General features: G+C 36.5%; 1 protein-coding gene across 1 annotated transcript in view; it reads right to left on the bottom strand.

The window, feature by feature from the left end:
• Window positions 1-21,444, bottom strand: part of RTF1 (RTF1 homolog, Paf1/RNA polymerase II complex component) — a 40,626-nt gene that overhangs the window by 3,136 nt on the left and 16,046 nt on the right. Inside the window, exons 4-17 of the mRNA XM_007433672.4 lie at window positions 16,302-16,503; window positions 14,027-14,147; window positions 11,020-11,131; window positions 8,895-9,030; window positions 8,193-8,370; window positions 6,926-7,008; window positions 6,463-6,550; window positions 6,252-6,359; window positions 5,022-5,099; window positions 3,600-3,721; window positions 3,251-3,308; window positions 1,936-2,013; window positions 1,262-1,357; window positions 492-603 (exon numbers count right to left, since the gene is read on the bottom strand). Of these exons, the coding sequence (XP_007433734.2) occupies window positions 492-603; window positions 1,262-1,357; window positions 1,936-2,013; window positions 3,251-3,308; window positions 3,600-3,721; window positions 5,022-5,099; window positions 6,252-6,359; window positions 6,463-6,550; window positions 6,926-7,008; window positions 8,193-8,370; window positions 8,895-9,030; window positions 11,020-11,131; window positions 14,027-14,147; window positions 16,302-16,503 (1,572 nt within the window). The remainder of the gene's footprint in view (window positions 1-491; window positions 604-1,261; window positions 1,358-1,935; window positions 2,014-3,250; window positions 3,309-3,599; window positions 3,722-5,021; window positions 5,100-6,251; window positions 6,360-6,462; window positions 6,551-6,925; window positions 7,009-8,192; window positions 8,371-8,894; window positions 9,031-11,019; window positions 11,132-14,026; window positions 14,148-16,301; window positions 16,504-21,444) is intronic.

The raw sequence follows: 21,444 nt of genomic DNA, 5'->3' as shown, positions 1-21,444 counted from the left end.
CTGTTTCTCAGACACCATTATTTAAGGCTTGCTGCCTGTCATTCAGGAGGTGGTAAATAGTATTTAATATTGGTAGCCACTGATCATCCAATTTTCCATGCTGATCACCTATTCAATCTGTCTTTAAATTCATCCAAATTGCTCTCATTACCACAAATGTGGGCAGCAAATTCTATGGTTTAACTATATCTACTTCTCAGATGCAGATACAAATAAAAGCAGTTAGAGCATCAGAGGCCAGAATGGTAAAACCAGCATTTTCTTAGGCCATCAATAGTAACTTCTCCAATCTGGAGACAGCTGCTATTTTCAGAACTAGAAAATACAAACAACTACTAATCAGATTTGCACAAGATGGTTGCTTACTCACAGCTTTAGTTTTTTGCTCAAATACTGCCATTTTGTGAGAGCTGTCAGTAACAATTAAGGTAGGATAGCCTCCCCTTTTTCTCCCCATTCATTTTTGTCCCTTCAGAAGCAGTAGGGCCTACCTGAGCTGGGAACCTGAAGGTCAATTTTCACATCAAAATCGTGCACTTTGAAAAGATCCTCTGAGAGATCACTGGCTGATTTTGAATTCATATCTTTGTCTTTTCCCTGACTCTGAAAGAAAAGTAAGCTTTTGATATTGTGGCACAGAACCTAAATCATGTGGAATTTATACTAGGTAGTAGGTAGTATATCTAAATACTTCTGGAAGGGAATCTTCTTTTCATGCACCAAAAGAGGTCTTGTTCTATTCTTACAGAGAAAATGCAGTTTTCTTGCAGAGGTGGGAAACCTTTTAGGGTCAGGAGCACATTTGGAATGCTGCAAGCATGTCAGGATGTTCTCACAAAATGATTGCTGTGCCAGTTACAGAAAACCAATTCACCAACAGGCAAACTGATGAACCTGCTCCCAGCTATCTCTTTTACCCTTCCAATCAAAGCACTGGTCCATTCACCACTGTTATGTTCTAAGAAAGCTTAAGTGTGTAAACTAATGTGATCCTAATGGCTGGGACTCTGCAGTATGCCAGCTTCTTGTTTAGTACTTTAAATACAAAGAATTTAAAAGCAATTAAAAGCAGATGGACCAGGAAGCCTGGTAGTCTCCAGGAAAAGTACTGGCAGACAGACTGGTGTTCACAGATTCACATTTGCCCATCCTTGATCTAAGATTTAAATTGCTGTTATCTTATATGACTAGAATTCTGCAGACTTAAGATTAATTGTTTAGAACTACAGGGCAGGATATAATGAACACTTGGAGGACTTGCCTTGGTCATGTCCTTTGGAGCATCAGGTAACACACCAGATCCATATTTTGCATTTAGTTGAGCAAGGATAGCAGCCTGTACAGCAGGATCCCTGGACTGTGGAAAAGAAGATTTATTATTGGTTAGACTACTATTTATCTTTAAAATGCTCTCTTCATTTAGGACACACATCTTCCTGAATTCAGTAACTACATACAATTATAACTGAATGTACTATTTTTTTTCAAATGCAATCAATTTTCAGTAATTTTCAAAACGATGGCATCATCTATAAACAGAAATTTGCACATTAATACATCCTATACCACCTTACTGTAATTTAGAAAGGTGGTAAAAAGAGTGCTCTTCCTCACTCAGTGACAGCACTGTACAGGATTTAAGAACATTGATTTTGATAATGTGTTTTTATGCTGTTATAATTGTAAGCCACCTAGAGTCTGATGAGTAAGCAACATACCAACAATTCTACATAAATGGAATTAAATTAATACTGCTGAAAAATGTATGCCTTTTTGCATCTGATTATAGGCCAGAGCATTATATTAATCTTAGTTCATATTAGTTAATGCTTCAGTGTTATATGTGGGATATTTGAATAGCAACTGATAACCAACATCTCAGATATGAATAGCCAATCATATTCTCCATTGCTCTCAAACTTGTATTTTACTTACATTTGAGACTATTGTAGGTTTACATTGCCGTCTAGTAAAAGGATCCATTTGCTGGTTTTTCATACTGTGACTTTCAGCCTACAAAAACATAAAGTACGAAGACACATTTTTATGGTAAGCTTCCCTTTCTCAGAGTTGCCTTAACACTGAAAGAGCAGCACTAGCTTTAGAATCAGACAGCCTGCTTCATTCCAGTTGATGGGAAACCAGAGAGAGCTATTGCTCATGTTTGGCTTCTTAGCTTCCTAGAGGCCTCTGGTAGGTCAATGTGGAAAAGAGAACCACTAAAGAAGCCTCTGGCCCAATTAGGGTTCTTGGTAAGGGAAAAAAAAACCCCATCTCTACAGCATATCAGAAAGTTAATACTAATGTCTTGTATTTGTGATTCTTAGGTCAAAGAATAGGCTCTAGGCATTCTAGTTGTTAATTAGCATTTCTTAAATGATTGAAATGAATCCAACAGCAGAATAGATTCAAGGAATTCTAAAAGTAAAATAGCTCTACTTTTGTTCTGCAAATTTTGTGTAATATGCAGTGATGTAACAAGTGGGACTGAGAACATTTCATATACTTCACACAACTATTTTGTAAATAGATTTTTGTACCTATATATGGTTATCAAGCACAAAAAAAGTAGTCTGCCTCCTACTCCTGCATACCTGAAGGCAAGGCACTTTTTCAAATGCTTGCCCAAATTCTGCAGAAACTTACTTTTTTGTGCATCTCAGTATTTGTTTGTAGTATTATCACTGATAATGCAATCTCTTAGTTGAGATTTAAACAGCTTTCTGTGCAAGATCACTTTAGATCTAACCAACTTATTGGGACTTCAAAGCCATCCCCCATCCTTTGCTAAGTATAATTCTCAGAATCAGAATTGGAATTAGGTGCAAGGAAAAAAACTCTACTTTCAGGGTCTTTTTCTCCTCTACAGCAATGTTTATCAACCTCAGCAACCTTAAGCTGTGTGGACTTCAACCCCCAGAATTCCCCAGCCAGCATGCTGGGTTCATTATCCACATGAGCATATTTTGCTTTTTGATCCTGATTTTGTAGATGGACCAACTATTTTTTTTTCTTTTGCAGACTGCCTTTTTTTCAACACAAATGTTATCATTTTCACTCATCAAAAGTTAGTACTTTTTAATCATTTTTATGGCTTAAAACATAACAATATTTTGGTATGGCTGTCCAGAAAATAGTATATAACTAAAAAAAAGGAGTAGTTTCCCCATATGTGGTTGTTAAATTCAGACAGCTACTTTTTTGTTAACAATGTGTTTTGTTTTTTCTTTGCTCCACAAACGTAACTTACCACTAAAGCTTTTTCAGATTCCACAATATTCCATTCTCTATTTCTCTGGTTGATATAACTAAAAAAAGAAAAATATTTATTTATCCCTGCATAGAAATGATTAACTTTCTCAAACTACTATCATAAACTATTTTCTCCTCTCTAGAAGCCATTTTCTAACACATATTTCTTTTTTCAATAATTGAAAGGAAGCATCACTTCTAAAAATGTAAACAGAAGATTCTGCTTAATTAAAAAGCATCACCATAATTTCTCTGAAATAATATCACCCTCACCCCCACCTCAAGATAAGAAGGGGGCTACAGAAATGGCCTGCTGATTTTCTTTCCAAGCTCTGTTAGGTACCAACCTGATGGCTGAAATGTTTTTTGTTCTCTGGCGATCTAAGGCTTCTGCTCTTTCCTCTAACTCATTAAGCTGGTCTTGAATCTGTTTTGCTCTGTCCTGATCTCCCATGTCTTCTGCCATGGCCTTTAACAAAGAATTACTTATTAGCGCTGAACCCTCTTCATTGTACCAATTCTACTGGTTGGAATTGATTAAAAGTTTTTCAACTTTCCATAACCATGTTTTATTATATCAAGTAGATCTTGATTTAGCATATGTTTCAATCAACATATTCTCTGAATAAGTTATGTCTAGGAATTGATCTAAATCAGACTCATAGGAATCTGACTGAAATATTTTTGTATGTTATATCCCTTAACAGGGTAATATTTCGAGCTATTCCCTCACAGTATTAAGATGGATCCAACGCGCCACCTATTGGCAGTGATGAAACTGTATGAAGGCTTATAGAAAAATGAAGGAAATTGTTTTTTCTTCATTTTCTGTAAAAATGAACCCCATAAAGTAGCAAATGTGAGTAACTTGCATTATAGATACACAGACAGACAGACAGACAGACAAAATGTTAATGTGCAATATTTTGAGGGAGAAGGAATAGAAGTTATTAGGGGTACACACAAAATAAAAAATATTTTGTTTTGAACAGTTTCTGAACACTCATGGCTTGGCAGAAACAAAACTTGCAGTGTTTCTGTCACCCCAGATTTCAGTTGCAATAAAGCTTGTAGGGATCTTAAAGTGTTTTCATGGGGTGAATAGGGCAAAGCTAATTAACATGCCCCCCAACAACTTTCAGAAACAAGGGGATATTTATTCTCCAGAGTGCTACCACTGCATCCTCTGCATGGACCATGAACCTGTTCCTTACAGCAACGGTCTCAGCAGCTCCCAGCATGGCGTATCCCACCAATCCACACATTTCCCAAGCTTCCCAATATCTTCCCCTCTCCCTCCCTACAGCTGCCACTGCTGAGATCCATGTGGCAACCGCAGAAAGGATGGCAAGGCCTCCTCTGAATGCAAAAGTGACATGAGGGGCCTCCTCAACATCCCAACAGCCAAGGGAAGAACTACGCCCTCCCTTTCCATCTTTCCCTGCTTCCCCATCACTATCAGCATCATAGACCCATGCTGTTGCCAAGGAAATCCCCAGTCTTGGTTTTTCCCCTTCTTTTACCCCTACTCCAAACATTTCTGCTTGGAACAACTCTATTTTGGTCTGAATCTGGAACAAAACAACATTGTTTCATTCTGAATCCAGAGCAAAACATCCAAAACATGCATTTCGGTTTATGTATGAACCAGCTGAAAACAGCTGTTCCATTTACAGAACGGTTTATGTACAAAGCAATTGTATTTTTTTTTTCTCCCAGGAAGCCCAAAGATTTACTGAAAATCTAGCACTTTAAGCAATACTATTTACCTTTTCTTTTAGTAGTTGAGTTTTCTTCATGGCATAGTTTGGTGGTGCTTTTCGGAATCTCTCCTTCTCCTTTACTATCTAAAAATGGAAAATGAGAAACTCAGTATTATATTTAATACAGATTTCATGATGACTGGCCAACTGTCTCTGCTGATTACCCTTGTGGCATTTTTATTTTATTAAATCCTTTACAAGACACATTTCTCACTAATTTTATGGCCTTCTTAATCTTGTATACTTAATCTATATTTATGAAGTGGTACAATAATAATAAAAATATTTTAGACCATGATCCATTATGTTACATACTAGCTACAAGTCTACTGGTACACAAAAAAACTATGAAGAGTACGTGCATCTTAGGAATAATGGAAAATTTTGTTCCTCAATGTTTATACTAATTAGCATAATTTATATGCTAACAAATGTACCTTTTCAACTTTTATGAGGCATTTCACAAGTAAAAAAAGTAAAAGTGTATACTTTGGCAAATCTACACGAACATTTTACAAATTTTCATGCAGATCTTTAAAAAAAAATTACAAATGAGATGGACCAAACTAAACATCAGAACAGGACAATATTAAGCAATTTGGAATTTGAGGGAGTTGATAATCCTGACTGCAGAATATCCTTAATACACCTTTATTAGAACTGGAAATTTTGGTGCAGAGATTATTTTCCCAGAGGACGATCCCATAAATATGTCCTACCAGTTTAAATCTCTCCCTCTCTTTTTTTTTTTTTTTGTGCCTTCAAGTCAGTCTTGACTCCTGGCAACTGCCTGGACAAGTCCCTGCAGTTTTCTTGGCAAGGTTTTTTCAGAAGTGGTTTGCCATTGCCACCTTCCTAGGGCTGAGAGTGTGTGACTGGTCCAAGGTCATTCAGTTGGCTTTGTGCCTAAGGTGGAACTACAACTCATGGTCTCCTGGTTTCTAGCCTGATGCTTTAACCACTACATCAAACTGGCTCTCTAAATATAGAATCTAATCTTATTGTGATGTGCAAATCTGAAAGAAAAAGTAACATCCAGAAAGGAACATCAGAGCATGGTCTAATCAAAAGTACTCACTATATCTTTTATACCACAAAAATAAGGCTTTCAAAACCATCTTATTTTTATAGAACCGAAATATGGCACCCGAGAACATCTCTTTTATGACCTCACCTACCTTTCCATTATGAACCAACTGAATGGTTCCAGCTCAAAAGTACATTTTCTTCATTTACCTCCTCAATGTCCTGGTCATTGAATTTATAGTTGAGGGCTTCTTTGATGGACACTTCTTTCTTGTTTATTTCATCAAGGGTGGGTAACTGCATCCCAGCAGAAAACATCTAATTGTAACAAAATAAAAAATATAATTAAATTTCATTCACCTCTCAGCACTAAATTCTTGATAAAGCAATTGAAAAAGTGGAAACGTTCCAGTAAACTTACAGCTTCCTTCCACTTCATGAACTCACTCTCTGTGAATTCCTGATTGGAGACAAACTCTAAGCGGAATACACGTTGGTCATTACCATGCCTGTGGAAAGAAAAAAAACTATAGTTTCTATATATCACCCAAACTTTGGAGAAGGAAACAATGATGAATAGATCTCAAAGCACTCTTAGATGGATTACCTTTTATCCTCAAATCAGACCATATTAAATCAGTTCAGTTCTACCTTTTCTACAAGAAGATACTATATATTCTGAATGCACTATTACTGGTGAAAGTAAAATATTGGTACCAATAGGACAGACACTCTTCACTCCAGTATTTGTTGGATTTTTCATAACTCTAGAAACTTACCTTAAGAGGAAATGTATTAATTTTCTCTTGATTCAGGATAATTACACACTCATTATATACCTGGATACCATCCCCACAAGATGATATGACTTTCAGATATCTCACCTTAACTGCAACCCTTTGTTTGTCCTGGTACCTCCAAGCTGATAAACTTTTGCTGTCTCTACAACACCAGTTATTTCTGCCACCTATACAAATGGCAACAAAACAAAAAAGATGACCTTTTCTATATATACATTTTCTCAGCAAAGTAGAAAAATCAAAGCAGATCTAGCAAGACGAGAGTATAGATCTGAAGCATACTAATTAATTTGCAGTGATACTCTTACTTTATCATGCACCTTGATACAGGATTAGATAAGAGGTTCATTTAGTTTATTTTCTGATAAGAATTTACAATTTCTTCATAAATGGGACAGAAAGAATTTAAGATTAAAAAAATGTAAAATAAAGCTCAATAAATTTGTGTATCCTTAATATGAAACAATGCAACATTCCATGTTAAATACTTAAAGATGGTTTGCATTCAAGGAATGGAATGGCTCCTTCCATCTTTGAAAGACCAATATCCAGCAATTCTGGATACCAATACCAATTTCTATGCTGATAGCCTTTTTTGTTAATTCCTCCCTCCTCTTTTAGTTGCTTACTTCTTTTAAAAAGCTAATTTGGAGGGCTTGGATTCTCTCTGGAATAGATTTGATATAAATCACTATGGGGAAGAAGTTTAAAGGTTTCTTTCTTGCCATCAGTTTTTGGGAATTTAGTCCGGATCCACTCTGTTTTTTTTTTTTAATTGAGTATCACTGCTCAAAAAAATATTTTAATTGTCCAATAAGAAAATATCTATCTGTCTGTCTGTCTGTCTGTCTACCTATTTCAAATATACTAGTAGGACAAATAAAGGAGAGTTCACAACCAATTCTTTATACACCCTCTCCTTGTTTGGTAACCACAAACCATTCTCTAAATCAGAAGTGAAATGGTCACTAAGCAAACACATGACTGAGAGAAAGACAGATGCTGTGAAGATTATTGGTTGCTGCTGCCTCATTTAAAGTTCTCTCGTGCAGCAATGCCAGCGTTACTCTCGCTCTGGCGTGTGTTGTTCTCAGGCACAGAAATCTGGTCATGAGTGTGTGCATTGGTTAGAAAATGATTTTTAAAAAAATTATTATTACCATCATATTTGCAAACTGTCACTAAACAAGGTAGCCACTAAACAAAGAGTGGCTGTACTATTAATTACCAGCTTTCACTTCATTGTATTTTGAAAAGGCTCCAAAATAGCTCATGAACAAACACAAATAAGGAATACTTGCTGTTCTTATTACTAGGAAGAATAAGGGAAAATACTCAAGGGTATATTTACTCTGTAAACTGGTTTGCTATTGTGGTTTCCTATTCCAATGCGCACAAAGCAACCAGTGACTGTTTTGGCAAAGAAAGGCATGTGACACCATCGCTCCAGTTTGTGTCGAGATAATCGAATCCGATTCAGTTCTTCAGGCAGAGACACTGGTTGTGACTTAGGAGGAATTTCTTCTTTCCTGGTTTGATGGAAAAGTAAAAACAAGTGTAAGGAAATAATTCATATCTTAAAACAGTCTGAAAGTATCACATTCATATACTAAAAAAGCCATTATATTTATAGAACAGTGGGCATGACTGTGATTCCTGATAATGTTGTAAGTGCTTTATTTAAATTATTAAACAATAAAAATGACTAAATTCATAAAAGTGCAGATATTTTAATTAAATAAATATATTTATTTTAAAATTAGGGGGACAGCGAGCAACCTCTAATGTTGTGAACACCCTGGCTACCACATTGTTGACCATACTCTACAACAGCATTAATGTTTTACTTAACTAGATAAGAAAGGAACCATTAAGTTCTATTATTTATTACATTTACATATCACTTTTGTTCCAACCACAATTATCCAAGCTGTGAAGACAGCAACTCATTAAGGTCACCAAGTAAATTTCAAGATCTAAAGGAATATTAAACATGAGTCTCACATTCAGTTTTATCTACTACATGAAATCAAAGTAGATACTGAATACTTACTCTTCTTCTTCATCAGAAGATGAAGATCTGGATGAATGATCGGTTTTCTCACTAGATTTATCATCTTCTTCCTCTTCTTCATCATCTGAGTATACTTCACTTGTTTTTAATGGCTGCTTCTTTGCAAGTAACTCAGCTACAATGGAAAAAAGCACTCATTTTGGCGTATAAAGCTCTATCTGGTTTAAGCCTGCTCCAATACAATCAGCTCACACTCTCAGATCTTCAGTGGAGCACTTCTGTAAATTTTGCCACATCCAGCACTGACAGTAAATTCAATGAGAGGATGTGAGTGCCTGTACATGAAGTTGGGCTATAGGGACAAATTGATATTCATGTACCACCTGTCCTGCTGTTCTGCAGGATCTTTTCTTAAGCTCCGGTACAGAGCTTAAGCTTAAGATATGTAGCATAAGCAGGCATATGTTAGACCTTTTGTTTGTTTCAAAGCAACTGACCATAATATGAAGATGGAAAACATTACTCTGAGTCCTCTGCAGTGGTCAGATTACTTCCTAGTTCACATGAGAACTATTATCACCCAGGACATCCAGAGAGTGAGAGGTCCAATTAAGATGGTCTGCCCCAGGACCTTTTGGATCCTGATGAACACTTGCAGATTTTTCACTAAACTGATGGCTTCACTAAGTGCCAAAATGAGCTATAAAGTTTGGAACTGACTAGAGTACTTGATATGATTACCCCCAAGTGGCCTTTCTCTGTCTGCCAATCCCAGATTAGCTTACTGGGTAACTCTGGGAGATGAAGCAACAGGAGCAATGCTTGGGCATCAGTGGAGGAACACAAAGTAAACTTGACTGAATAGGAGTTAGAGCTCATGTTTGAGCCTACATGGAGACAACAAAGCTGAAGCATCAATACTTTGCCATTATTGTATCAGTGGATTGTTGTTCAATGGCACAATTTAAAATAGCATGTCCTCTGTTGGGGAAGGATGGGCAAAAAGATTTGCCATCAAGCTACTGTGACTTGTTTACACAACATTTTGCCAATAGAGTTGGTTAAATTTGAGTTTAGATCGATGGAGCAATGCCTTGCAATGTGATCTGAGATTCTTCTCAATCTATGGATTTTGATAAAGTGGGTATGGAATCTCTGACATTTGCTCTATCACTTATGGCTTGGATCCATGCCTTTTGTTTGGGCAACTTTAGGAACTGTAAAGGGTGTGATTAGCTGCACTTTGGGAAATAGTCAACATCTTTCCAGGAGAGGAAGTCATACCAGATGCCAGTGGGACAGCCTCTTGTGAAGAGGCTTTCCTTGGATCCAGGTATCTTGGACAATTACTGCCATGTTCCTGAGGGTGGTAGTTTCTGTTGCAGAATGCCCTAAAGGGAGTGGATTATATGGGCTCTTTCCACTCCAAGTTCAGGCCTAGGCATGGGACAGAAATGGTATTTGTTGCTTAGGGGATGACAGTCAGGAGCTGGTTTGGGAAAATATTCTCCCCTTGTTCTACTTGACCAAGTAGGAATGTGTGCACAAAATATTTCTTGTGCATCTATCTAACTATGCAACAGAGTTTCAGAACTCTCCAAAACAGTTTGGAAATAACAAGATGCACCCAAAATAGTGCTTGGCTTTTTTTAAAAAAAAAAAACAACTTAAGGAAAATTAGCTTTACTGCAAGATAATTTCATTCACTGAAAGATTTCATTCTACTGTAAATATTATTGATAGATATGATAAATCTAAAATATATTTATGAATATGTACCAGAGAAATGATAGCTACTAATTTGGAAACCTGGAAAGGGATTTGACAAATTAATGGGAGATCGAACTACCAACAATAGCCAGTCATGATGGTTACTGTACTGTGTCCAAGATAGTACAATGCCTCTGAATACCACCAGTGGGGGAGGAATTGCTAATAGAATAAAAAGCATCTGGTCAGCCACCATAAGAAAGAGGATGATGGACCAGATTAAGCTGTGCCTTCCTTCACCACTAGAAATGTTCAAACAAAACAATCAAGGATCTCTTTCCATCTTATAAGCAATATATAAGGAGTTACTAGGGAGTTCAGTGGCATCTATATTGTATGGTTTATGTTCTTCATATCTTTTTTTTTCAACTAAATAATATGTTTTTGAACTTACCTGTTCTGTTCTTCCTTTTCTCCCTTTCTGCTTTTAGTTCTTCCATGGCTTGGGATTTCTTATCCAACTTTTCATCCCGCTTTGACCGTCTCTCTTTATTATGTGACATCACCTAAAGAAACATATAATGCCAACTATGTTAAAAGGTATGTGGTGAGATTTTACCAGGGAATAAGCCTTTGCAGTGGTATTTTGCCTGACGTTTACTCTTTTGTTTTCCTATTTCTGAACAAAGTTTTTTTTATGTTTCCATAGTTTGGTTGATTTGTTTCATACAAGCTCATACTTCTTATGCTGCTCTTACTGACCTTTTGCTTTCATCTATTTGTATTAGCAATTTTATTGCAGTTTAAAATGCAACTTATTTGAAGAACAGAAATTTTTTTCTTTTTTCTTTTTCTTTTTGCTGTTGGTGAAAAGAGAATTTATTTTAATTTTATTAATTAGTTAGATAGATATCCTGCTTTTCCTCCAGGAACTCAAGGTGACATTTAACTTTTTCTTTAAGAAAACAAAAGTTATCTTAAAAAAAACCTTATAGGTTTATAGTATTATATATAAACTAAATAGCAATATATTACTATTATGTAAAACACTAACTAGTTTAAAAAATAAACCTAATCTGCTATACAAAAAGTTATATAATCTTCATTGTAATCCACCATGAGTCTGCATAAATTAGTGTCACATAAATTCACTAAATAATCAAATAAATAAACTTAACATATTTTTAAAAAATTATTGCACAATATACTGAATAGTCAAAAATGTTCAATTCAATCATTTTAATAATGATATACAAATTCTTTAGAAAGAATCATAAACAACCAAAAGGGAAACCAGGTTATCAGCAATCATTCCAGTCAAATGTAGCCATAAAGCTAAGAGAATTTAGAAGGGGGGGGGTGTTTAAAAAAATTAGAGGCAGTTAACAGTTGGATAAAGTTTTTTTTTTAAGTGAAAAAGAAAAAGAAATAGGACAACTAACAGGAATTATCTCAAGCAGGGGGGGAAATTAACCCTTTGTGACAAACTAAACAGACATTCTGTAATTAAGCATAGATGAGTAGTCTCATGGATATAACTCTTTAAAGAGAATCAATTTAGATTCTATCTGCCCTCTTCACACCATTGCACTGTTAAATAAACTTCTCATTGTTGATTTTCAATCCAACCTCTGTGTAAATAAGAAAAGTATGATAAATTCCATCACCTACCTCAATGTAAGATGAAACTTCAGTACATAAACTCAGTTTATTCTTTGGGATGGTCTTAAAGGATATTTATTCATCACAAAATAAGATCAAACAAATTGTCACAAATGTCCCATAAACTTGATTTCAACACAGAGGGGATTCATCCCCTCACTGCAGCCACAGAAATACAGCTTATAATATTGAGCAGGCTTGCCTGATCCTCTAGAGGAGTGTTTCTTAAACTTTTTTCTCTCAGGACCACTTTTAAAAATTATGGAGGACCCCAATAGAGCTTTTGTTTGTATGGCTTATATTTATCAATATTTACCATATTAAAAATTAAAATTGATGCATTCATAGAATATTTCTTTATTGAATCATGTAAAAATAACTATTAAACCTATTACATATTAACATATCTTAGAACATTTTTCATGAAAAAACCTATATTTTTTTAACAAATAAAAAAATTAATGAGAAGAATGACATTTAAAATTTTTGCAAATATATTCAATATCTCGCTTAATAAAAAAACAGTTGGATTCTCATATCTGGTTCTGTATTTCATCTATTGCAATATGTTGTTTTAGTTGAAGTGTATGAAGAAAATCCAGCTTCACAAAGATAAGTACTTGGAAAAGGAAGAAATATTTTGACAGCCTTTTCAGATAATTGTGGATCTTCTTTGATACTACACCAAAACTCGACAAGGGGTAATTTCTCAAACGTTAGGTGCAATGCTGAATCTGACATATCAATGAACTTTTCGTATTCGGTTACATTAAAACCTAGTGGTCTGTTCTGCACTTTAAATGGATCTTTTACCTATGTATGATTCTGTGATATCATGCTTTGATTATCTGGAAAATATTGGTCCACTGAGTTCTGTAGATCTTCCAAATGTTGGCACATTTCATTTTGTTGGCCCCACTCCAACAAAATAGTCCAAAATCCACAATATCCTTGTTGGTACAGGTATTCCCTTTAGGCCACCAACCACCATGATCTAAACAAAAAAGTCCATCCAAGTCCTGAGTCCCACAAATAGGGAAGAAGTAGCTATCAAGATGGCTGCTGGACCAGGTGGCAGCCACAGGATGCATGTCGGTTCTCCTGCAGCACCAGCACACACTCCAACTCCTGCAGCCGGCATCCATCTGGGCACCCAAGTCCTCCACTCAGCCAGGACTCCTACTCTCAGGGCCACAGCCACAGCCATCCCAATGCAGAGAGGCAGCCAACTGCTATCCTATTCCCAGAGTGGGCCACAAAATGGAGGATGGAAAACATGCTGCAGTCCATTGCACCTTCAGGGGCTGGCCAAACACCACCAGTCAGCTGCAGCACCTGACCCGTGGCCCCACCAGGCTACACTACCAGCCTGCCACACCATTCCGCACTCCTGATGCCAAGATGCTGCTGTCTGCAGCCAGCTTGCCAATCCACTGCTCGGATAGGTCAAGGCTGTTCCTGCTGTTCCTTGCCACTGCTGCTGCCGCTACCACTTCTCACAAAAGTTTGATGGGATTTTAATATTATTATTTTTTTAACATAGGCTGGCAAACAATTTTGATTTTGTAGACAACTGAGAAGGTCTTGGGGAACCCCCAGGGTCTCGGATCACACTTTGAGAAAGAAACACTGCTCTAGAGAAATTTCTGGTATTATATGGGGATATAAGACATAGAGAGGAGGGAAAGTGCTTTACGCAAGTTTTCATTCATGCGGCACTGAATATAATTCATTATGAGATACTGTATGTTTTTAAGCAGTCTCAGCTTTTAGTAAAAAGTGCTTTCTATGTTTCTTACCTGGGATTCCTGGATCTGTGTGAGCTTTTTCTTCTCCTGTTCTTCTTCTTGCTTTTTCCTTTTCTTTTTCTCTTTCTTTTCTTTCTTTTTTGCTGTCTTTAGTTTTTTCTTTATTTCAAACCTGGGTTCAAACAAAGGAAAAAATAAGTAGGAGTCTCCAGCTAATTCAGACATCAGGAAAGAGCAAAATAGTACACTGAATTCAAACTTAATGTAAGATCATATTTTTAAAAAGGCATAAAATGATTAAATCTTTTGTAACAGTTGCAGTAAATGAAATAATTTTTCTAGATTTTTGCACAAAACTATGCAAATTACTGGCAGTATTAAATACTTAATTGCTGAGTTTCAAAGCAGAAACCAATATCTAGAATTATGAGATATTTTTTCAGAAAGAAGGTAACTTTATATTTGTTGTAAATAGCATTCAGGCATATATTTTATTTATTTAAGAAATTTACTTATAACTCTACAGCAACTCTGGGCAGCGTACAGTAGAAACATTTGAAACAAAGAATTCCCAAAAGAAAAGCAACCATTAAAAGCCAAACACACAGAACCTACCACCCAGTCTAACGCAAGGCCTGGGGAAAGAGCCACATTTTCAGAGCTTTTTTGAACAGGGCCAGAGTGGAAGCCATATGTATCTTGAAAGAGCCAGACATCAAGCTAATTGCTAATTAAATTCATGACCTTCTGAACTTGTCCTCCCACTTTTTTCAACCTGGGCCCTCTCCAAATAGGCCATACAGTTAAGGATTTGTTGCCCCAAACATCTGGAAGACATCAGGTTGGAAAGGCTGATGAACTGTTGACATTAGAAGTCCAAAAAGTATTTCAAGCAAGTTTGGCAGGATCAGAACAAAACAGTTGTTTTTAAAGACCTCCACTCACTGTGCTACAAATAAAATTATATAGAATTCTATGATTCATTATATTGTAAAAACCCTCTTCATCCTGCTTAAATTTCACACAAGATTGTGGTTAAAAAAAATAACTACCCAATCCACCTAGGAACTCAAGAGCATGACAGGGCAGCCTGCAAGCTCCAGCTGAAAAAGGTATAATCCACAGACCTGTGGGGAATCTGCTCGCTCTTCCTCACTAGCCAGTTTAGTGGCAGGAAGCCAAGTCATCCTATCAGCTGTCTGGTATAGACTGGATTTCTGGTTTCCTGCTGCTAATGACGGTGGGACATCAGTAATTTGCTGTGAGTTATTGCACACACATGTACCTCTTCTTAAAACAAAAGGATATAGCATTTCTAAATGCTTTTAAATTTAAGGGTTTAGCCACTTTTATTAAGAAACAGTCAAAGTTACATTTATCTGCACATTTTCTGCATTTATTTTGGCTGCACAGAGTTACATTACTAGTGTTGTGCAAAATGACTATTGTTGTACAAAAGGTTTTGTGCATGGAGTGGGCCATGAACAGATCAGACACGATTGAGGAGTGCTTTGTCTGTGCACAGCCCTGGAAAATGCATGTTCCAACAAAGGTGCTTCAGGGTGGGTGATAGTGGAGGAAAGGGTGGCAGGACACAGCAGCAGAGGATTCAGATGAGTCTGGGGTAGTGATGAGGAAGAACATACGGGGAAGAGCAGGTGGGCCACACAGGTAGATCAGACTGAATTCAATTGTGAGTGGTGGCTAAGGGAAAGCAAGAGGAAGGTGGACACTGGGTGGACTAGGACACATAGACCACATGGACGAGAAGGGGACAAGGGACTAGATACACCAGCCTTGGCCTCTTTTATACTTGTCCATATTTGTCTTAGCTGAAACCGGGATCTATGTAAGTTATCCAGTTTTGCTTTGGATGGAGCAGGACACACCTGGAATGGTCTGACTAAACTTCAGAACAGTAATACATTTGGGCCATGCATGGAGCAAAACCACATTTCTCATTTTATGCAAACGCCTAATTGTACTCCACTATTTCTGTCAGGCTCAAGTAGCTGTGTTGCCTTTTTTGAGAGCATGACTATGAATCAATAAAAGTGAAATGTACAGGCAACAGATACAGGTAACTTCTTACATTTTAATAATTATTTGTGCATCTGCATTTCTTCTATGGTTATGCTTGTTTTTCACAGATAAAACCAAAGACTAACTAAGAACCAATTTTCTGACATTTTCTTCAGAAAGCTGAAAAGTGATATGGAGCAAAAAGAAAGAAAACATGTATTCTAGAAAGTCTAAAATGAAATGAATGTTGCATACATACAGTAATATGAAAAGGCTGCACAAATTATCCTAACCAAAAGCTCACCTTTTCTTCAAAACTTCTCTCTTCTCTATCCGATTAAACAACTCTTGTTCTCTTTCCTTTTCTGTCATCTGTTCTAGGCGAGCTCTATCTTCTTCATCACCCATAAAATCCTCCCCATAGCCATCAGTAAACTCATCTTCAGATGAAGTTTCAGAGTCTGAACTGGTACAAGAGCCATTGCTTTCAGAGTCAGATACTTCTCCTGAAAGAAAAGAGAAACAACTATTGGGGGGGGGGGCAGCCAAGTAACTCATAATTATGATAGGTTCATAATCATTTCTTCTTACTCTTGCATTTCCATTCTGCCTCTGCATACCCAGCAGCATTTGGATTCTAAGCTTTTCAGGCAAGTACCTGTCTGTCGTTTAAGCTGTTTTAGAAAGTAACATATAGAATAAAAATAGAATGCACACATACCTGTGAGGAATACAGCAGATATCACTGACAAACCTTGACTCTGCTAGAAGATAATAAACTTTAATACACCCCTGTTAGCCCTTGCTGAACTGTGATTAGTTGATTAAGTGGCCCGATTCCATATAAAATTGAGTTACAAGACTGAAAAGAAATTACTTTAAAGCAAAATCTATAGGAATTCACCAAAGGTCCAAGAAACTCAAGAAGAATTCAAAATTAAGAATACCCCAAAATGCATTTTTCAACCTACCTAAATTAGGTTACAGCAATAGCACATTTGAAGAGCATTCTGAAAAGTAAACAAAAGCCTCAAAATTTATTAAAAATAAAAATAGCTAAGAAATCTTTTTCCTCGTAATCTTCCTCATCCAATCTGTATCCTCTCTTTCCAGCTATGTTTTTCCTACTTTTTTGGTTTTTTCCCTCCAGAAATATTTTTCAAGTGCTCCTATTAGAATGTAACTTATATTTAAGTATACAGCTACTAACAGCTTTTAGAATGCAAGGCACCGGCATTCCACACGTAATTATTATTATATAGTCTTTGTATCAATCCTGAAGCTTGTACTGCTTGACAGAGTTGGACAAGAAAGATTGCAGTGAGTAGCAGTAAGTGCATTTTCTATAGACATATTGGTAGCATTCATTCATCACCATTATTTGTTATTATTGAGTACGTATCAGAACCCAACAGTTCTGAATAGGTATCAGTGCTTCTGAGTGGGCAGCAGTATGTTGGCCTGCAAGGTAGACTCCAGATTAGAAATCCTAAATTGCATAGAAAAGTATGAATATATTTGTGGGTAAAACTGAGCTTTGGTTCTGCTTGTGGCCTACTTGCCAAATGTGCCAAAAGTGGCTATTACTGTCCCTACCATTAGCAGAGAGTGCGATATGCGGCATGGATATGACTAAATCTAGTAACCTAATCTACATCTCTCTGTATTATTATAAAGCATTATGTGAAACCCTTGATTAATCAAGGCCATGATGGCTGGTAGAGGTCAATATGAGCCCATTTGGTGACAACTACGGCATATGGAAAACTGCAATTCAAAGAGTAAGAGTAGTAAATAGCAAAGAGCATGAATTACAAAATGATATGAAAGAAAGAAAAATATTGAAAAATGTTGAGTGTCTGTAGAAAAAGCAATGATGCAATATATCTGAATAAAGGCAGCCTTATCTTGCAGAACGAAATTACTGAATACATACAGGGAAGTGAAAGTATGGGCTTAATTATAAATAAAAGGGTAAACTGTATATCAGAAATTGGTATGAATTGGTATCATCCAGGTTACTGTGGGTATGTATGAAAGTAGGAATCCATAGACGGTAACAGTTGCACATAATACATCAATGAACAAGGATAATGAAAGAACCAGAGATGCGTTTTGGGGAAAACTGTGCAAGATTCTGAATAAGTGTGATTCAGGGGATTTTCTGACAACATGAATGGATGGGTGGGAATAAGACTAGAGTGAAGAGAAAAGTGACTGGCCCATCTGGAGAACCAGTATGAATGAGAATAACTGCATGGCGAGTATCTGCTTAGAAAAAGGTTTGCTTATTCTGATTATGTGATTTAAGGCTAAGCCTATTTATATGTACACATGACAAAAGAATGAATATAAACAGAAAGCATGACTGAGTGGATTGTTTACAATGAAAAATAAAAAAAAAACTAGTGAAAGCAAGGATACAAGGGTGAAGAGAGAGACAATGTGGGACAGAGCACTTTTTGGCAGCATAAGGAGTGGATATTGTGAAAAAATGACCATGGAAGGCAAGGAAATAAGTGATAAGACAAAAGTGACTGCAGGAAAAGGAAGTACAGGTTCTGGGGGAAATAATATCAGAAGATATATTCTCTTTCAACAGATTGAACGGAAAGTGGATAAGGAAAGAAGATGGGAAAACTGCTTAAGTAGAAAAGTTTTATTAGAGAGTACCACAAAAGTAGATATACGTTCATGGGAAGTGTGAAAAAGAATGCTTGGTGTTATTATGAAGTAAATGTGTTTGTAAAAGAAAAAAATGCATATAAGAGAATAATTACCTCAAAAAAAGGAGAAGAAGCTATATAATGTTTATAAAATGGAAGTATAATCAGTTACAAATGGCATGGTCAGAGAGTAAGGAACAGTTATGATTAAAAGAGAGAGTAAATGCAGAGCAATGTGGCTGTCTGCAGCAGAGTAGAGTTAAAAATAAAAGTGATGGAATTATTCAGGATGAAACTGAAATTAGATTTGTATAGGAATGATAGTGTTATACTAAACAGTAGAATCAAAACAAATGCTATAAAAGTTAATGCCCAAGAAAATATAGGTGTACCTGGAGAGTGGCTACATTATGGATGTAGTTTCCTTACAGAGTGGCTGTTTGACTTTAAAAAAAACTGCAACTCTGCCTGGCTGGAAGAATGTTATTGCTATTCTCCTACACATATGTAATGAGTGAATGCAAAAACTACAGTGGGATCTGCTTCAGCATGCCTCTAAAGGTGTTTGGTAGAATTTTGATTGAAAAAGTATGTGATGTGACAATGAGGAAAAGCTGGGAAGCGTCATGTGACTTTACACTGGACAGAGTGTGCAGACCAGATTTTTGCTCTCAGGAAGTCATAAAAATATATGAACATTTGATGAATGTTTGCTATTTAGAGACAGCACATGATAAAGTGAATATACTTAAATTGTGGAATGTTTTGCAAGAGTAGGGAGCCAAAGACTGGTTGCTAAATACAATAACAGCAGTGCATGATGGAAGTAAGGAATACATGAGAATAAATGGAATACTTAGCAAACAGTTCAACTCAAGCAACAAGTAAGGCAAGGAGATGTGATGTCCCCTAGGTTACTTAATATTTTTGTAGATATATGTATAAGGAATTCTTACAGTGATAGTAGAAATAAGCTGACGGTGGATGTGACCATATATGCGTTTTCATACATAGATAATGCCATGTTATTGGCTGAGAACCTAAATGATTTGCAGGGAATATTTGCAATGTATAATTGTTTTCTGAAATTCTTGTGTTGCCAGCTAATTTAGAATTTGCAAGATGGTTACCGAAGCAGGAGAACATTAAAGGAGGTGCCAGGACTGAAATAAACAAGATCATGTTTATTAAAATTGTCCCCATTAAATACTTAGAGCACCAGGGGTCCTTCTCCAATCTGCTACAGTAAGCCCATGTGGCAGGCAAGGTCTCTGGAATTCAGCTCACAAAGGGGTTAATTGCATTGGGCAAACTTTATAGCCCTTCAATCTCTCTCTTCCCCTCCACCTGTGGAGTATCTTAATTTAGGCATCAGCAAGAGAAGGTTACATATTAATGAGGATTAAGTGTCTAACAACTAGGAGTAGGGTTCTGAACATTAATGCATCCAGCCAAAGGCAAATGGAAAGTGAGAGAGATACATATACAAAAAACCTAAAGCAATTTAGATGAATTGATCTTGGTTAATGTTTACTAAAAATGGGACAACAGAGAAATTCTTAGATATGTAAATGCTGGTAGAAAGATAGTGGGCAGCATGTGGTGTGTTGTGAGGATAATGATGGTCCAAAGAAGTGAACATGGCTGTATATAAGGGTATGCTCTGCCCATTTTGTTCTTATTTCTCTATTAGATTTATATTGCACCTTTCCTTTAGGAGCTGAAGGCAGTGTACTTAGTGCTCTTCCTCCCATTTGTCCACACAACATCAAATCTACGAGACAGACTGGACTGAGTGATTTACCTCAAGTTACTCAGTGAGCTTCCAAGGCTGAGGGTGAAGTTGAACATGAGTCTTCCCAGTGCCAGGAGAAACACAAAATTAAGTTGAATATATTAAGAATGTGGTACTCAAGAAATGCATGTGGTTAAATAAAAAGATACAGGGTCAGTAATGAATGGATACTGTAATGGTATGTGGAATGACCTTGGGAGACAGAAGGAAGAGCTGCAGCCTAGACAATGGTCTGATAAACAACATTTTAGTCCGAAGGAGAAGGGGTAGTGAAACTAGGTTCCTCCCTAGTTTTCAGGAGAGTAAAAGTGAGGGATAGGAGGGGTACTTTCACACGTGTAAGATTCTGTTAATGTAACCTTACAATAAAGACAGAGCTAGTGTTCCTGGGTGTCTTCTTGGCTGGACTACCTCACAAGACTGACAGATACTGAATTAATGTGGGCTGAATACAAAAAACAGTGACTACTACAAAAGAAGTACATCAAGGTGGTTTGGTCATACAGAGAAAATGAATAGTGAATCACAAAACAAATACATGATGAAAGAGTGAAGGAGTTTAGAGGAAGGCTGAGAAAGTTGCAGCTGTATGGAGTTCCTGTGATCTTCAAAGAGAGGTGTGAAGTTTAAGGAACAAAAAGTAACATACTAAATGGTGTATGATGAGATGTAACTAAGAATGGTTTGCAAGGACAGAAAAGTATCAAGAGGTTTAGTGAACAGGATTGGTATAAACTACATTTACCTATATTTCCTTTTCTTTTATTAGCTCTTTAGCTTACTATTTCTTACTCCCTTTCTGTACTTTCCACAAACGTGCTTACCTTAAACTAGTATGTATATATGTATGTATCTTATTACTGGGTTTACTTCAGTAAGTTTCAGCAATAATATAGAAAGAAAAAACTTACCCTGAAGGAGCAGCATTATAGCAATATTGAAATTCCTATTTGCATATAGTTATAGGAATATAGCTAACAGGAATA

This window comes from Python bivittatus, unplaced genomic scaffold (assembly GCF_059951505.1).
Source record: "Python bivittatus isolate LINGU-HERP-01145 unplaced genomic scaffold, Pbiv_v1 ctg000480_np1212, whole genome shotgun sequence".
Lineage (NCBI taxonomy): Eukaryota > Metazoa > Chordata > Lepidosauria > Squamata > Pythonidae > Python > Python bivittatus.
This window is presented reverse-complemented; position numbering and strand designations above follow the sequence as displayed.